The sequence below is a fragment of the Pseudonaja textilis genome, chromosome 12 (assembly GCF_049901715.1).
Source record: "Pseudonaja textilis isolate UNSWEBS1 chromosome 12, rPseTex1.2, whole genome shotgun sequence".
Classification (NCBI taxonomy): domain Eukaryota; kingdom Metazoa; phylum Chordata; class Lepidosauria; order Squamata; family Elapidae; genus Pseudonaja; species Pseudonaja textilis.
Genome location: NC_142001.1, coordinates 20,561,004 through 20,579,507, shown reverse-complemented (window position 1 = coordinate 20,579,507; position 18,504 = coordinate 20,561,004). Strand labels below are relative to the sequence as shown.

General features: G+C 48.6%; 1 protein-coding gene across 4 annotated transcripts in view; it reads right to left on the bottom strand.

Annotated features, from left to right (window-relative positions):
- MBNL3 (muscleblind like splicing regulator 3) overlaps window positions 1-18,504 on the bottom strand; it is a 54,954-nt gene that overhangs the window by 3,302 nt on the left and 33,148 nt on the right. Inside the window, exons 6-10 of one of the 4 annotated variants that reach the window (XM_026716702.2) lie at window positions 13,586-13,736; window positions 12,461-12,496; window positions 9,749-9,837; window positions 7,841-7,910; window positions 7,425-7,739 (exon numbers count right to left, since the gene is read on the bottom strand). In XM_026716702.2, the coding sequence (XP_026572487.1) occupies window positions 7,854-7,910; window positions 9,749-9,837; window positions 12,461-12,496; window positions 13,586-13,736 (333 nt within the window). In that variant the 3' untranslated portion in view covers window positions 7,425-7,739; window positions 7,841-7,853. Of the gene's footprint in view, window positions 1-7,424; window positions 7,740-7,840; window positions 7,911-9,748; window positions 9,838-12,460; window positions 12,497-13,585; window positions 13,737-18,504 lie in introns of those variants that run through there. The other 3 variants (XM_087940824.1, XM_026716703.2, XM_087940825.1) reach the window with 3 other exon arrangements.

The following is an 18,504-nucleotide window of genomic DNA, read 5'->3' as shown; positions in this document are numbered from 1 at the left end:
GGTCACCAGCAAAGGTTTCCTGGGCTGGCCGGCTGGGAGGAGGGGGCTACGAGAGACGAGTTTCTTCCCCCCACTTACAATCAAAGGACACCCCCCCCCAAAGAGACCCCTTTCCCCAACCCGGGGACCTTCAGATGGGCCTTTGGTTGGGGGAAGAGGCCTTAAGAAGACGCTTGTCCTCCTCTGACTAGGTGGCCCTTTAGTTCTTCTCCGTCACTCCCCAACCAGCCCCGCTTCTGAATGTTGACAGTCAACCCAACTGGAGGACGTCAGGTTGGCCAAAGTTTCTTGAACTTTTAAAGCCTGGTGCTGAGGTTAATATTGGGCGTTGGCAAGGAGGGCTCAATGGCACGTTTATCTATTTTATCATATATTAAACTAGGTTATATAGCCGCCCAACTCACATGTAAAGTCTTAATTCATCTCAGCTTGACCAAGGTTTAACTTTTTCTCTCTTCCTCTCTCCAATCCCTCGTTTGGGGCGCTTTTTCATTTTAAAACTGGGTTAAGTCCATTGTCATCTATCCATTTTTGGCTAGCACATGCATCTGAGCTTACAGTTGATACTCGTCTGCGCTTGTTTACAGATAACACGATGCACATCCACACAGAAAAAAAAATGCACATTTTCTTGTGGCATCGATCTCGGAAGCAACTTAGAACTAAGGAGAAATTTCCTGACAGAGAACAATTAACCAGTGGAACAACTTGCCTCCAGAAGTTGTGAATGCTCCAACACTGGAAGTTTTTAAGAAGATGTTGGACAACCATTTGTCTGATGTCGGGTTTCCTGCCTAAGTTTCCCTCCCAACTCTGTGATTCTATTCTATTCAAAGATTGTGACAAGCCTACGCACAGGTTCCCTTGTCTTCAAAACTGGACCTGGCTTTTGGGTTCAACTCCCTCACCTCCATACTCTGTGCAAAGCCATTCTCAGGACCTCGGTGGTTAGGAAGAGACCCTCTGCTCTCTAGGCCAGGGGTCTCCAGATTTGGCAACTTTTAAGACTTTGTGGACTTCAACTCCCGGAATCCCTCAGCCAGCATGACCCTACTGGACCTGGGCAGGCTCACAATTTGGACTGAAGGGTGAAGCAGGCGAGGCAGCATGGATAGAGATCCAGTTGACCAATGGTGGCGGGGGGGCTCCCCCCTGGAGCAGGCTCTTCTCTCGGAAGGCCCAAAGGGGTGGCTAGAAGAACCTTGAAGAACCTTTGCGGGTGACCCTGATTTGGAAGTCAAGTATGTGTTTCCCAGATGGAGTTTTTCTTCTGAGCTGCAGGTTGAAGTGACCAGTCCGCTGTATTACAAACTATATGGCAAACTACAAAGCTTGGAGAACAGCAAAGCAACTTCATGCGTTCAGATAAGTTTTATAGCAAAAAATCTCTTCCTTTTCAAAGCCTTAGTAATCTCTTTTACAAACTTTACCTTGTATTATTACAGACCTTTTTTTTTTTTAATATATTCAAAATAAGTTCCAAGGATTTCTTTCGTGGACTATGTACATAAGTGCAAAAAACGTCTCTCACACATTCGTACACCAACTGAATCAGTTTAACTGCAGCATATTGGTTTCTTCAACACTGTCACAGAGTTATTCCACAGTATTTTTTTGGTGTGTATGTGTGTGTGTGTGTGTGGTCATACATATTTTACTCTGCTTATAAATAAAAATATAATTTGTCTTTCTTTCCTGGTCCTAATTTGGACATCATTATTTCATGGGCTTAGAGAACATGATTTTTTTTAGACGGATGGTTTTTAAAATGTCAGGGATGGGAAAAATCAGTTGGTTTCTCATTAGGGAAATCCCTCACAAAGGGACCCAAAAAAAGGCAACTGTTGCAAAATTCAGTGCAGATTTAACGATATCAAGTCCAACCGAAAGCAAGGTCTCAATTTTGCAGAATACTATGTTCCCTTGATTTTGTTTGGACCTTCCTGGGAATCTGTTGACCAAATTCGTCATTCCGTTTTTCAAAATACTTACTATTTTGAACACTAAATTGTGTCAACCCTCTCTCTAATTTCTATCACCAAGAGAAAAATACTGTGGAATAACCCAACCCACACAACAATTTCTACAAGCTATAAAACCTGACTTTAAATCCATGTGTTGTAAACTTTTGACTGAAAAAGTGACATCAAAGACACAAATCCAGCGTTCACATGGGACTTTGGGATTTTAAAAATATTCAGTCATATATTTCTCCGACAGTATTGAACTGTACCTTAAACAAACCCATACTGTTACACATTACTTTTTTTTTAAAATTTACATGTGAAAATTTCACAAATAATGTATACAAAGGTAGCCATGTTGTAGTTTTGTTGCCATAGCAACAACAACTTAATTATAATTAGTTAACAATGAATCTATCATTGTAAGGAGTTACATACAAAGTTAATTCTTCCGTTTGTTCTTAAACTGTAAACTATACAAACTAATTATGGACTGTATTTTTGTTTTCTATTATCTTGGCATGCGCTTCAGTGTTTTTGTTTTTAGAACATAACTAAAAGAGTTGAATACATGTATTTAAAAATCTTAACATTCTCTAACTCTCCTTCAAAAATTAAATTCATTAGTTACTAAAGATTATATATTTATATATGTATACATGCACATATGTGTGCATATATAAATATATATATATGAAAGCAGTAATAAAATCTGTTAAAACGAACAATAAAATAAATGGAAAGTAATGCAACATGAATTAACTTGTTGTAGCCTATTAACAACGCCTTTTAAATTCTATTTACAATTATTTTCAGGCTATCAACTAATAATAGGTATCTTTTCCTTAAAAAAATTACTACAGTCTTAAACATACAATATATTCTAAGGCCTGATCAGGCAACGTGGTAAAAATAATTTCGGTACATCCTTTCAGGAGGAAGGGGAAATTTAAGACTTTTCCTCATATATTTCACTTTTTTTTAGTTGTCAGTGAAATGTATTACGGATTTAAAAAAGAAACAAGAAACGGGGGGGGGGGGGAGAAGGGAAGAAACTCCAGTTTTAAAAACTTTTGTGTATTAACGTGTCCTAGAGATCGCTCCTGTATTAAGTAATCGGTTTGAGATCAACAGGAGGCCAGCCTGCCTTTTGCCCATCGGTGAGACTTCCCAACATTTAACATATATCACTCTGTTTCTCTATCGATCCAGTGCAGGGGACTCCAACCTTGGCAACTTTAAGATTTGTGGACTTCAACTCCCAACCGGCTATGCTATGGTGGCTGGGGAATTCTGGGAGTTGAAGTCCACAAGTCTTAAACGGTCCCAAGTTCGGAGACCTCTGATCTAGTGGGTAAAAAGGGTCACTTTGACAAGCCAGGATTGCAAGCCTGCAACCTTAAAACTTGGGGAGCAGAGCGTGCCAGAGAAAGGCTGAGATTTTGGGGGGAGTAAGCATGCATAGGATCGCACCAAAATCCCCACCCTTCGCATGGCCGTGGCTTCTCTGCAAAACCCCTTCAAAAGAGGGAATAAACCTGATTTCTAAGGTTTTCTACCCTCCTTAGCAATAACAAGCTCCCATGGACTCTTCTCCCACCACCCCATGCCTTACTCTAGGAGAAAAACATCATGGCTCCAATATCTTGCTCAAGGCAACAGCTGTTTACTCTCCAAGCCAAGTCACTCTAGTCATTCAGAAGTCACTGACTAGCCCGATTGGAAAATACAGAGGGCGGAAGGAATCCGGAGAGCCCTTGGCCAGGCCAAGACGCCAAGGGATCTGATCTCTTGCAAGGAGCTGAAACTGGGGCAGAACGCTATCCTGGGGTAGGCTGCCTCTGGGAACTGGGGTGGGTGGGGAGAGGAATTTCACACAGTATTGCAAAAATCACACCACTTTACCAAAAAAAAAAAAAAAAAATCCCTTTATGCTAAACAATTTTTGTAAAAAAAAAAAAAAACCGAACAAACCAAACGGGGTTGATTATGAAAAAAATAATCTAATCCATCAGAACACTGTACTTTTAAGATAAGAATCGTAATTTTACAGATCCACCGACTTCTAAAACCCTCTTCTGTTTTTGTGCATGTTATGTTCAAGGTTTCGGAACATATCTTTTTTTCTTTTCTTTTTTCCTTCCTTTCTTCCTTTCTTTCTTTCTTTCATGGAATGGCTAACAAATTTCCCCCCTCAAAAACGACCAATCAGCGTTTTCCGTTTTCCCTCTGCAATGACCCGTTTTATTCAAGTTTCTGCATTTCTTGCATATTATTTGCATAAGGCTGAGAGAAAATGGCCACACGTACACCAATCGATAAACCACACGCATCCTTTTGAGAGAAAGAACTTTGGATAAATTAAAATTAAAATTAAAAAGGAACACACAGGCTTGGGTCCACCTGCGCCGGTTTTGTTTTTTTTAAAACTCTCACACAGATTTGAACAATCTTTATAGAAAATCCCTGGAATCAAGTTCACACCTGAATCCTGGTTCGGGAGATTTGATTTAGAGTCACCAAATAGCTCAGCGACTTTGTAGACAGAATGCAGCTCCTAAGGAATTTATAGTCTGCCGACTGTGTTTTTTTTTTTTTTTTTCTTTCTTCCTTGAATAAAGAAGTCATTGCACAAACAATCTTTTTAATAGTGCTACCCTCACAAATGGCATTTCTAGTCCCACCCTCGGGTTAAAATTTGGTGAAGTTTCCAAAGCTTCAAGCTTTGCGTTTTGCTTTTTTTTTTTGTCCCGTTTTTCTTCCTCAAAACTCACCCCCCCCTTCTTACAATGTAAGACTAAATTTGCAAAAGTTGATATTAAGAAACAAGAAAAAAAATTATTGTGGCACCTAGAAAAGTTACCCTGACACACCTATCACTGGATCTCCATATATATATATATAGCGTGTGTGTGTGTGTGTGTGTGTTTGTGTGCGTGCGTGTGAGACGTGCCATGTATGTGGTCGTATGATCAGTTTCAATGTCTGTTGCAGAAGTGCAACATTTCCCAACAGGTTACAGGACACTTTGATAAAAACAATCAGGAGTCAAACTTTCCTACTTATCTTTTTCCTTTTTTTGGCTCCTACGTTTTGCCCTCCCTCTCCCCCCAAAAAAAAGAGGAGGAGGAAAAAGAAAAAGAAAGACGAAGAGATTGCACCCCTGACGTTCTGTTTTCTGAGCACTTTTAAAAGCTGTGAAACTGAATGCTGCGGAAAATGTGTCAGGCTTACATTCCGTGCAGATCTATGCAAGAATTCTCTCTCTATATATATATGTATTTTTGCTTCTCAACATCATTCGGAGAAAACCGGAGGGAGAGTGAGTTACATCGAAGTGACAAGATTACCCAAATCTCCCTCTCCGTCACACTGAGCGACGGACGGATGCCCTGCCTCCTTGCTTGAAGAGTGTAATGCTAACACCGGCGTTTGTACACAAGTGCGTGCGTGTGTGTGAATGTGTCTGAATCTTCCCAACTAGAGTTCAGGGATGTTTTCTGTAGAGGCACTGCCACAGGTTTGTGCAAATCCCATATCATCATTATCATCGCCACCACCATCTTTAAAATATACAACTATCTGCACCTAAGGAGTATTCAAATCCTGTTTTTCTCCATTAACTCGGTTACGAAGCCAGGAAACAGGAAGCCTGCCACCCGAAGGACATTCAGACGGGCCAGGGTGCCAAATTCAAGGGGCTGGATGAATATTTCGGTAGGCCTTTGAAGCAGCACTTAGAGGGCTTAGTTTTCCAGAGGCTGGTTTCCATCCATCAGGGGTGTCATCCAAGATGTCCTTGTTTCTGGATTTCATGGGGTTCCAATTTTGGAAAGGCGTATCTCAACTTACACCAGGGGCGTCCAACCTGTGGACTTTAACTCCCAGAATTCCTCAGCCTGGGAGAGATGGAGAATTTCGGGAATTGAAGCCCACGGGTCTTAAAGTGGCCAAGGTTGGACACCCTTGATTAACCCCCCAAAAGTAAAAACGGCCACAGACTCTCGTGTTTCAGAACTGAACACCAGCTGATTCTTCACCCAACAATTTGCATGGAGATGCCAAACTCAACGAATTAAAATGAGCCGGCTCCGAGGGCTAATGCATCCAGAATTTACCTGCTGACCCTAAATCCTAAATTAGTGGCTTACAGACAGGAAAGTGTTAACCTATTTGAAGGAAGAAAAAAAAATATGAAAATTTCTGGGAAAGCTGTTAAGACTTGTTTTGTTTCTCTACATGATTGGAGGCCAGGAAATTATTATTATATACACAGCGATGTGAAATCGCAGCTGCCAGCTCTTTAGCTGGGGTTGGCCTTCATATCCACCCAGATCTTCCCAAGAACCTGGGATGATATAATGTATTGGCGCAATACACAGGCGGTTCCAAGCAACGCGGCCTTTGGCAATTGACAGATGGAAACGCTGTCCATGCGTAGGTTTTCTAAGTGCCCTTTAATTAATTAACATTATTATTGGCAAGAGAAGAAGCTAAGAACGGAGGCATCTGTTTGGCGCTACTTATCTGATCTAAGATACAGGGTTGGGTTATGCGTGTTTGAAAGGATGTTTCTCTTTTTATTCTGTATATATTACAGATTAACTTGGATTTTGAGGGTAAAAAAGCAAAAAAAACAACAACCCACCACTTCTTTTTTTTAAAAAAGAATCAACTTCAACATGATTTCTTTAAAACCTAGTCACTGAAGGATTAAGAAGTCGAGGGCCACATACTGCAAAAAATAGTAACTGAAAACTGAGACATTTTTTCTCTTGCCAATACTTCCTGCCCTCCAGTGAAAATTCTTCAGCATTTAGTCCCTCATCCATTTTACTTTCTGGCCCGTTTTTGGACAAGTGGGAGGGTTTTTTTTTCTCTTTTTTCTTTTGCATTACTTGCAATGTTTAGAAACCAACCTAATCAGAAATTGATCAGAAATCTACCTACAACCGTCTGAATATCTTCAGATTTTCCGTTTACCTTTTTTTTTTTAAAAAAAGCAAGGCCTCCCTGTTTCCCGTTGTAACCTTTATAGCATATGGTTTCAAAAAGGGGGGAGAGGAAAAGGGAAATTGATAACAACGGTCATCTATGAAAATGCTAAGATATCATAATCGTGAAACAAACGGTGCGGAATATACTGGATAATGACGTACAACTTTTTTTTTTCCGTCTCTCCAAATAAAGTCAATATAAGACTAGGATGTAAACAAAACATTAAGATAACACTTTGAAAAACAGACGAACATTTATCCATTGACGATAGAACGATTAACCTAGTTTAAGTCCACTGTGCAAGAGCACTTTTTGCCTTGATGGTAGACAGGAGGAAAAAAAAACCCCAAAAAACCCCAAAACCCACTTTTTAAAAAGTGTGTTAAAGTAAGGTGTTATAAAAGTCTATTTTATAGTTCTCTACTTCTATGTCTCATATAACAGAGCACTGCTTTCTTAATCTTTGTGTGTGTGTGTGTGTATATATGTTTGTGTGTGTATATATATATATATATATATAGTGCTTTTGTATATATATATATATATATATATATATATATAGTGCTTTTTTTAAAAAAAAAATCGTTTTGACATTCCCACAGATCAGTTTTTGGTTAACATGGACGTTGCCGCAGGCTTACTGCCGATGCCGGAGAGAAGGGAGAGGGGGCAGAAAGCAGAGAGCCCACTTGAGCTTCCTGCCAGGAGGGAGGAGGAGGAAACACGACGCACGGGGGGGGGGTGCCACCGTTCTCTCTCCGGGATGCTGACAGGACTCTGGGGAAAGAGGGGAGAAGAGAAGACAAGTGACAACGGAGACCCTTGGGCAAAGGCGGGCAAGAAGTCACGCCGACAAACACCACTGGAGCGTAACTTACTGTGGTGCGGCTTCTACATCTGGGACACAAACATGCTGCTGTTCAGCTCATCGACTGATAACTGGGAGATCTGCAGTGAAACGGAAGAGGAAGGGAAGGGCATCAAAACGTGCCTGGGGAGGGGGGGGGCGGTGTTAACGCTCGCCCGCTAAGCTTCCAATTCCCACCAGGAATTCTAAGGCAGGTCGCTCGGGGGGGGGGAGGGGGCACAGGGGAGGTAAGCAACCCCGGGTGTGTGTGTGTGGGGGTGTTAGGGTCACAGTGCCAATCCTCCCATTTGCGACCACCACCGGGGACATCCTCATGCCTGGGATGCCACTCTGCCCTCAAGGATTCACGCGCAAGCGGCTGCCTTTAGAGGGCTGGGAAAGAGAGGAGGGGAGGGGGCTTGTGGGCCTTTGGGGGACCCAAACCCCACCCTTGAAGGAAGCTCCCCTGGAACGCACGGTTTCTCCATTTTGAAGATTGGGGCCGGGTGGGGACTTCATCTCCCAGAATTCAGCAGCCGGCCATGGAATTCTGGGAGCTGACGTCTTCCCTTCTTCGAGGGGTCGAAGCCGAGGGACCCCTGCCCGGGCCACACAGCGTGGATGGTGCCAGGTGGTTTCAGGAAGATTCGATACAGAAGCCGCCGCCATTTCAGGGCCCCCTCCCTCTGCCCTGGTGCTCAATTCCTCCTTCCCTCCCCAGGAGAGATTCAGAGAGCTTTGCTCACAGCTCCACGGCACAACCAGGGCCAGGAAGGTGCCGGTGCTGGGAAGCCTCGTCTTAAAGTGCCATTTAAACGAGTTGAAAACACACCGGGGAGACTTCACGGATTTAGCCCCTCTTCCCTTTCCTTCCACATTGTTGCTTCAGAGCAACACGTTTGGCAGGCTGCCGGCCGGGGTGGGGGGCACTTAACGCAACCCCCACCCCAACCCCGGGAAAGCTGGTTATGAGTTGTGGGCTGATCGTTCCCCCGTCAATATGTTTTGCATGGCCCCAAGTCCGGGGCTTGGCACCGTGTCTCTTTCAGGTCAATTCTTACAGGGGTTGGGGGTGGATGGGGGTGTTAATTAGGTTTCCTGTCCTGGCAAAGGCCTGGAAGGAGCGCCCCCTCCCCTCCAATTGCAAGACCTGCCTCCCAGGAGCAGAGCAACCGGCTGGGAAAGGTTGGAAGGAGCCCGCTGCATTTTTTTAAAGAAAGATATGAACGGAGGCAAGGGACTGGGGGGTTGGGGGAGAGCCCCCCCTCTTTCCTCTTGTGAGCCATGCTGGGACTCCATTTCCTTCTCCTGAGGTGGGGAGGGAGGGAGGGAGGGAGGGAGGGACTCCAGCCTCAACCGATGAGCGGGCAGGAATCTCTCCTCTTCCTCCAACTTGAGCCCCCCCCCGTTCCCCGTTACAAAGCGGGGTCCCCGAATGGGCTGAGCAGCTGCTCCAAGCCTGCCTGGTCTGGGAGCTGCTCCCGCAGCACACCTGGTTAGGGGAAGGCTGGCGTGGAAGGGTGATGCTTCTGGATCCCTGGCACTTCCTGCTCCCTTGCTTCAAAATTGACCACCACCTCACCCCCCCCACCCCCCCCACCCGAGGAAGGCCTGGAGCCCCATGGCAGAGGACCTGTCCTCCTTCCTGGGGCGCAGGCCTCCCCTTTCAAGGCTCCTAGAGAGAGAGTGGGGGCGCAGGAAGGTTAGGGGAACCCAGCGCACCCCTCGCCTGCCAGGAGAGTTTCCAGACCGGTCCAGCGGCCTCAACAAGGGCATCCCCATGAACAGCGCCCCCCTCCGACCAAGCTGGGTTTGGCCAGCACCCTCCGCCGTCCCCACCTCTCTAACGTGACACCCCCCCCAACGCGGCACATGGGCCGCCTCCTGGCCCCACCGACCCCCGCGAAAAAAAAAAAAAGCTATCGAAAGGGGGGCAAACCTGATTGGCTGTTGCAGCGAAAGGAACGCTGGTGGCGGGTGTAGTTGCTGCGGAAACAGTGGTGGGCGTAGCACCGTGCATCATGGGAACTTTTTCAGTGGAAGCAACAAAACAGGAGGGTGGAGCGGAGCGTTTATGGACCGCGGTGGGGGGGGCGTGTCGGGAGTCACAGCAACAAGCCACGGTGACGTCATGGAGGGAAGACACCAGGAAGAGGCATGCAACCCACAGAGCGATGCAAAAAAAGGGGGAAAAAGAAAAGGGAAGAAAAGAGTATCGGGGAAGAGGGGTGGGAGGGAGAGAACAAGGAAAGTAATAAAGAGAAAAAAAGGGGAAAAAGCCAATTACAATTATAATTAAGGGGGGAAAAACCAAAAATATTCTCAACACTCAGTAACACATTTATAAGCAGAACAACGATGTATAGAAGACTCGGGGGGGGGGCACGATGATCGAAATTTCCAACGGGGGGGATGGAGAAGGAAGGAGGAGCCAAACCACGTTTTCTCTGGGGGGGGGGCAGGGAGGGGGCCAAGATAAGCTGTTCTGTGGTCGGCAACCAACCCGGTCTTGGAAAACAGGAGTGCCCAGTTGACTTGTGAGGGAGGGTCCTTTACACCCTTTCCAGCTGCCCCAGGCCCAACTTCTGCTGGTTCTGTCCCAAGGGGCTTCCGGGGACGGGTGCCTCCCCTTGGCGCCCCCACCCCAATTTCTCCCAGAAGCAGAATATAGGAGGGGTGTGTGGGTGAAAAAAAACCCCCATGCCTGTAACACCTTTAGGAAAGAGCAAAAAATAACAGGGAGCCAAGTAATTAACGGGAAGACTACGAGGGGCCTGCGGATTTTAATGGACCCTGGGCGTTTGGTCCCTGTGTGTGTGTGTGTGTGTGTGCGTGTGTGTGTGTGTGTGTTTAAGGTAAGGCGTAAGGAGGGCTGCAATTGGGGGAGACCAAGGAAAGGGGGGTCCTGAGAGGGACGAAGCCCAAACCTTGAGTCCCCCCCCCTCTCTCTCTCACCCCGCAGGGGTCTGAAGGGTGAAGGAGAACACCTATGGTAGGGTCGGTTTTTGGGGTCCCAGGAGGCCCCTCGGCTGACAGCTCCAGTAGCCCACTGAAAGGCCCACCTCCTACCCCAAGGGCCAGCAACCTGCAGCTTTAGAGACGCACGTGGCTCCTTCCTCCCTCGGCTGCGACTCGGCTCCACAATCGATACGGGTTTCGGTTAGGACCTTTGGGGCTCTTTTGAGCGTTTAAGGTTGCCGACCCCTGTCCTATCCCAAGGAGCAAAGATCAGGTCGCCGCCACAAGCCAGCCTAACACTCTAAAAGGAGGCTGGGCGTCCTGGAACCTCACCTTCACCAAATTACTGCTTATCCCAGGTTGGGTTGGAGGGACATAACACCCCCCCCCCAAAATCTCCCCAACCCCCCCTGGAACTGGTTTATAATGTTAGCAAGGGCTAGTCCCTGCGGGTTCAATCCACTCACATGCCCCTTGTGGGCTGGAGGAAGAAAGCTCCATCCAACAACCCAATCTTGCACTGTGTTGACCTTGTCAACTTCTGTTCTCCCCCATCAAGGCTGGTCAAGGGCAGGGGGCAGCAACCTTAAACACTCCAAGAGCCACAAAGGTCCTCACTGGAAGCCCCCGTTCAATTCTGGAGCCAACCGGAAGCCCGGTTCCCCTACCATAGAGTCTCCTCCTAGCGCAGCATCCTTTTTCCTCTACTTGCCCTATCTGAAAGCCCTATCTACCTGGGAGCCGACCGGCGAGAGGGAGCCACATGTGGCTCCAGAGCCATGGATTGCTGACCCCTGGCCAAGGAGAAACAAAATACTCAAGGGGGGGTGGGAAGGCTGCACTAAAAGCAAACAGACCGACATGAAGGAAACAGCGGCTGTTCATGAATCGTGTTCCCCAAAGGATGGCTTGAGCAAAGCTCTCGCTTACAGAACCAGCAGAAGTGCTAGAAATTCATCCTTTTGCAGGTTGACTCCTCAGGCAGCCCCTCCACCAAATATTTTCCCGGTAAAGCAAGTGAAATAAGAGTGAACTCTGACAGGAGTGGAAATATCTCCGAGAATCCTAAATTATCAAACGGGCAAGGGAACGCACCAAGCGCCCCTGCTCTTAACACCCCCTCTGAGTTAGCCCAGTTTCTCCTTTCTGCCTCCTGCTCCTTTCTGGATGAAGACCCAGGATGGCTGTCGTCCATCCAGAATCGCATCAGAGACGGCCTGACATCACAGCACTACATAGCCCATCGGACCGGGCTACCTGGAGATGTCGGCAAGGGTCCAAGGGCAAGGATCGTGGAATGGATTTGATGACACCGTGCCAGCTTTTAAGGGTTGGACCAAGGCAAGTAGGAGAGACGAGAAGGGACCACGGAGACACGGCCGGAGGGAAACCACGAGGGAAGAGGGGCGATTTTTAACCCTCGCCTAAGCTCGGTTCCACGGATTCCATCACCGCGCTTGCCACACTCTTAAGAGATGTGGAAGAGCACAACCATTTCAGACTTTACAGGGACAATGAATTTTCAGCCAGGCATATCGTGAGACACTGCTGGGCACGCACGCACACCCCCACACCCTCACACACCCTTCCCGCTCTCCTCCTTCCTTCCCTCCGTCCCTCCCCACCAGTGACCTCCCCGCCCCGATCCAAAGGCCTTGTTTGTGTTAGGAAAAGGTGGTGGAGAAAAACCTACCAACGTTTGCTGCGGGTGCCATGCACAGCACAGACCCTGCACGTCATGCAGTGAAGCGTGGAAAAGATGAACAGAAGGGATATTTAGTTAGTGAAGCCGTCCGTGTGTTAACAGGCACACATTCTGAGTAATACTATTATTTTTCGGGGTGGGGGGGTGGTTTCTCTAGGCAAGGCAGTGCCCACAGCGATGCCCACGCTGAACTCGGATCCGACAGCAACTCAACCGTTTAAACGTTAGCGCTGTGGCCCAGAGGGGGAAAACATACGCTTGGGATTTGACGCAGCGGCTGGCTTTTGAATCCGTCCCCTGAATCCCTGCTCCATTCAGAACCGATTCTGCAAGCTTACAAAACGTTTTGGCAGTTCTGCAGGCAGGCTGCGAGTGGGAGACACGTCCCCAAGGGAGGCGAAGGGAGGGTGGGTGCCCCCATCTGCTAGCCAGGCTGGCATCGTTGGCGCACCGGCAAAGGTCTTATCTTAACAGTTGGAGAGGTTCGACCGGCCACATTTTATACGCTAGCTGCACACACACGCACAAAAAAAAAACCCGGTGGAACACCTGAATCTTTGGTGAAGAGCAGAGTTCACACCTTGGGCTTCTAGCTGCAGGGGAGGCTTTTCCCTGGCTGGGAGGGAGGGAAGAGAGAGAAGGGTGGCTATCAAAAATGGGCGGGGGGGAACAGGCCTGCCTGTGATGTTTATTCACAGCAGGGGAGATGAGTTACGCAAGAAGCTCCTTGAGGAAGGCCAAGGGGTTGAAAAGAAAGGTGGCACCCGTGGCCGGCCACACTTCCCAATGGAATCCTTGCCGTTTCCCAATTCATTCCACTGGGAAACTGTCTCAGGCCTAAGATTCTTGGAAGGCAGCGGGAGAGAGAGAGGAAGTCCCGCCTTTCGGCCTCCTCCCGCCCCCCCTCCTCCTCCCTGGACACCTCTGGCTCAGGCGGCACCGGCAAACCGGAGAAGGCTCACAGCAGGGAGGGAACTCATGCGCAGCTGCCGCTCTGGGCGAAAGCCGGGCAGAGAGCAGGCTCTTGGGGGGGGTCACCCAGGGGCCCCGGAGGAGGTGGGGGTCAACCCGTGCACGGAGAGGAGAGCCAAGAGGCCGAGCCAAGGCACCTACCTGTTGGGATAAAGGCAGGCTGTTGCAACTGCATGTTGGCAAGGGCCTGCTGGTAGTGAAAAACGCTTGGGCTGAAGACTGTGGTGGCACCGTTGTTTTTTTCAAGTGCTGGCCTCTTTGGTAAAGGTTGAAGGGCACCAGGTGGCAATGCCTGTAAAAAGGAAGGGCCGCAGCCAACGGAAAGGGGGAAGGGGAAAAGAAGAAGAAGAAGAAGAAGAAGGGAAGACCAGGTTTAATCGGAGCATGTCTGGACCAAGGGACGCAGCATCACCTTCAAATCATTTGCAACGGCTAAGAAACGGGAGCCGGGACAGAATTCACCCCCTGACAGCCAGAAGAAGTGAAACTGTGCCAAGGCGAGCCGTCGTCTTTGCCACAAACCTCACGACTGCTTTTAAAGCAAACTGAACTGCCAGGGCTCAGGTCTTCCCCCAAGGAGGCCTTTCGATTCCGAAAGGGTCGGGAAAGGCCGCCGAGGCCGGGGGATTCCGGGAGCGAAGGCTCCCCTGTATCTGGGCCAGGGAAGGCTCAGTTAAGGGAAACGAGTAAAGGTCCCAGAACTGAAGAAGGCTCCACTTGCCCCCTCCTCCTCCTCCTCCTCCTCCTCCTTTCTTCAGCTTTGAGAAGTGACTTTTAAACCCGCTGATGTTTTTAACTTGGGGTTTTTTAGACCAGTTTTCAACCATCAAGGATGCCGCTGGGATTCTCAGACCGCAGCAGATACCAGGGCGGTAACGGTTCGATTTTCAAAGGAAGAAAAGGAGGAGGAAGGGAATTTTATTTGATTTTTTAACAAAGGAGAGGAATCAAAAACAATTTTCACTTGCCCAAAAACAGTTGCAGGAGGTGTGCAAGCGACAAACGTGAAAGACACACGCAGGGAACATTAACAGCTAAAGTCAGAGGTACGACTATTAGCAGGGGAAGATGAGCAAGGGAGACGGGGGCGTTAATGCAAAGACCGCTGGCTACAGGTGTCAGCCCCGCCCCACTTCCTGGGCCAGCTTTTGCGTCAAGGGCTGGGGTGGTGCCGGGAGGACGCCGTGAGCGTAACGCTGCCGGCAGCTGGCCCTCGCTTCCCTTCCATTCTCTTTTATTTGTTTTATGGAGGGGATTTATATGGCTGCCCACTCACTCTCAGTGGCTCCGGGCAACTCACAAACCACGCTTCTTCCCCTATGGGGCACGTCGGTAAGACGCAGGTGAAAGCAGACCTTCCTCCCCTCGCCTGGGCAAAGAATTTGTGGGGTGCACAGTCTGCAGGCTTGTCTCCTTCTCACTCGGACACCAAATTGTGAGTGCGTCTGGGACAGGAACCAAACGGAACTTGTGTGTGTGTGTGTGTGTGAAGCTTGTACAGCAGTAGAAGCAGCTTCTCTGCCCCACTTGAGTTCCTGAAGAACCACACAATTGGTAAGAGTTGATTTTCTTCATACAAGCAGAGGGTGGCTTTTATATTTGGGGTGTGTGTGTGTCTTAAGAACTGGCCAAGGGAGAGGGGGCAGGGGAGTTCGGCGGAAGCAGAGCCAATCAAAAACAGCTATCCTGGGCTGAGCAGTTGAGAGAAGACAAGCGCACCCCAAAGGTAAGCAAACTCTTCGCTTAAGCCAGGAGATTTCTAGCAAATGCTTGCCTGGATGTGAAATCTAGCTGACATCCACCATTCGGGGTAGAAGGCAGTTCAGGGGTGAGCAGCTGCAGCCCCTTTACAATGGGTGGACTTCAACTCCCAGAATTCCCATGCTGCTGCTGTTGCCCATCCCTGAGCTAGTTGCTGCTCTATGATTTTGGGGGGGGTGTGTCGTAATTTTGCCCCAAGGGTTACTCAAAACCCTTCATTTTTTCTTTCCTTTTTTTGGGCGGGGGGGGCCTCTCCCAGGCCACAGAACTCAAAAGCTGCGGAGTCCCTTCATGTTTTGCTATAAGGCACAGTGGTGTGGGGTGGGTGTCCTTTAGTGGATCTGGTAACGGGATGAATTTCGCCCGAATTTGGCTCCTTTCATTGGGGTTTTCTGCCCCTGGGCTGGCTGGGCAACTTTCCAGCCAGCTCGTCTTGTCTGGGAGGCCTGTGGCATCCCAAGGGCGTTAATCCTCACACCTGTGTCACCCTCACTCTTGAATGGAGAAGGCGCTCACCTGCCGTGGGGGTTTTTTTCACCCAGCCTGTTACACATTGCATCACACACACACACACACACACACACACACACACACACCCCGACCCAGCCCCAAAAGTGCCTAAGAGCAGAGGTGCGTTCCCCTCAACCCCACTGCATTTCATCTACTTCTAATTTCCCGTGCAGGGCGGCTTCTCTTGAGAGAGAGAGAGAGAGAGAGAGAGAGAGAGAGAGAGAGAGAGAGAGAGAGAGAGACGGCAAAAAGAGCCAGCAAATTGACTGGATTTATTATTTGGGAAAACTGACAATTTAATTCATTCCAAACTTAGGGAGGTTCCCCTCAACCTCGCTTCAGGACCTGCGATAGGCAGAAGTCACACAATTTTTACAACCCCTCTCTCTCCTTTCAGGTTTAAAAAGAAGACCTATTATTTCTGTAACCAAAAGAGCAACCCGCCCTGCCTTCTTTCTTAGAAAACCGACAGCTTGGAAGCTAAGCACGGGGTTTAGAAGCCAGGTTCCCCCCCCAGCCCCCCCGCCCCCAGGGAAAACAGGCAAGGAAAAAGTGGAAAGAAAGGGGATGAATTTCGAAAGCACAAGTGGGGAAGGATTCCCCTGCCCCGTCGTCCACACACAAACTTTGGGAAGGAGGCTGCTTGCCACACACAGGTCACGATCCACTCCCTGGGCAGAGATTCTCATCAGGCCGGTGGGTTTAAGAATTTAAGTGGGGGGCGGGGGGAAATATTGAAGAAAATAAGTTGGGCTCTCTCAAAGAGCCGGTTAACATCCCACCCTGATTACAACATGCAGACCCTGCTATTGCAGAGGGATGCAGCTTTGCAGCCCCTTCCTGGCCAGCGTGCGGAGAGTGAACTGCCGTCTGACTCTGCGCCCCTCCCAAAGCCAAGATGAAGCTCTGAATGAAGGGCAAGACCACCACCCCCATCTTCAAAAGCCCCGGAACTGCCATTGTGCCCTTTGGCCTTCATTGCTTTTGGAATGCCACAAACCTCGTAGTTACGAACAGCTCTGTAGGTTGCCCCATGAGGGTCAATTTTATGATATTTTTTTGTGGTGGTTGCTAAGTGAACCAATTGGGCTGCAAAGGGATGCAACTTTACTGCAAAAATACCACCGTAAAACGTGGCCGTGTGACGGCAGGATGCTGCAAACTGACTTTAGATGTGGCCAGTCGTGAGTCGGAGTAGGATGAGGGGTCCCATTAAACCGTGAAAGTCAACCAGGAACCAAGAGTGGTTGCCTGGAGACCCCCTTTCCTTCATGCCCCTGAAGTGCCTCAAAGGATCCCCACCCCCACCCCACCCCCCAGAAGCCTCCTGCCCTGTTTGGAAACAGGCAGACTGAAAAAAGCTGCCATCAGAGGTCCCTGCGAAGCTGCACCTAGACTTTTTAATTTTGGGGGGTGGGTGGGTGGGGGGTGGGAGAGACACCTGCTAGTTCAAAAATGGATTTTCAATTCCAGCAGAGACCGGTATTTTTTTGTTTCTTTCCCCGCTCCCCCAAATCTTAGGGGGCTACAGAAAGTACGGACCAAAACTGTCCGATTGGAAACAGGCTGTTCCTCGTGTGATGGGCAGTCCCCGGATACAACACCCGAAACAGAAGAGGAAAGGGGGGAGAGAGGGAAAGAGAGAGAGAGAGAGAAGGAAAGGGAAAAAATGAATCATAAGGTATCCATGCAATCTAAAGCCGGGGTCTCCAACTGCGCCCACTTTAAGACTTGTGGACTTCAACTCCCAGAGCAAAGCGGGCTGAGGAGTTCTGGGAGTTGAAGTGCACAAGTCTTAACATGGCCAAGGTTGGAGACCCCTGGCCTAAAGGACGGTTACGTGCAAAGCTCCAAGTACCAGGTCAAAGTTTGCCTCCAGCGGTCGCTTCTGTGATCGGAGAGCTGGCTGAGTCTTAATTAGCAGGGCAGGCGAGTACATGGCGGTATTGAGGAAAAGGGGGCGGGGGGTAGAAGCACAACACAAAAACAAAAAAAAAACAGCAAGCAGAGATGTGTTAAAAAGGAGAGCAAAGTTGTGGAGAAGGTGGAGAGAGAAAAAAATAAAAATAAAATGAATGCGTTATCACAGTAATTTTTTTAAAAAAACAAAAACATAAAAAAAAAAATCCAGACAAGGCATGCACCACAGAGAGGTCTGCAACAGTTAAAATGGACAAAGAACAGCTATGGGGGAGACACACACACACACACACACACACACACACACTTGGGCAGAAGCCTTTTTCATCCCTGTTTTCACAAGTAATGCATCAGCGGAAAGATTGGTAGGATTGGACCCTTCACTCAGGGGAACCAAAGCAGCCTCCCCCCCCAGCACAAGCTCCGCCCCTTCCGTGGTGCACGTGACATCGCGGTGCGCGTGGAAAAGGAGAGGCGGAGCTTCTGTCCTGAAGACGCTTCCATCGCAAACAGCTCTGCCTAAGGAGAGCCTTTCGCTGAAGGATTCGCACCTGGGATCCCCGGCCTCTAAAGCTATTCTGCAAAACAGGCCCCGCGGTATCTGATATAGAGTCTCTGTAATGTGCAACCCACCCCCCCCACGTTTCCTGCTCCCCCATCCCTTTCTTTTAATCCAGGGGGGTCCAACCTTGCTAACTTTTAAGACCTGTTGGCTTCAACTCCCAGAATTCCCCAGCCAGCATAACTAGCTGGGGAACTCTGGGAGTTGAAGCCCACATAACTTAAAAGTAGTCAAGGTTGGGCACTCCTGGTTTAAACATTTCTTTGATTGTTTTTTAAAAGAAACACCTTCCATTTTTAAAGTACAC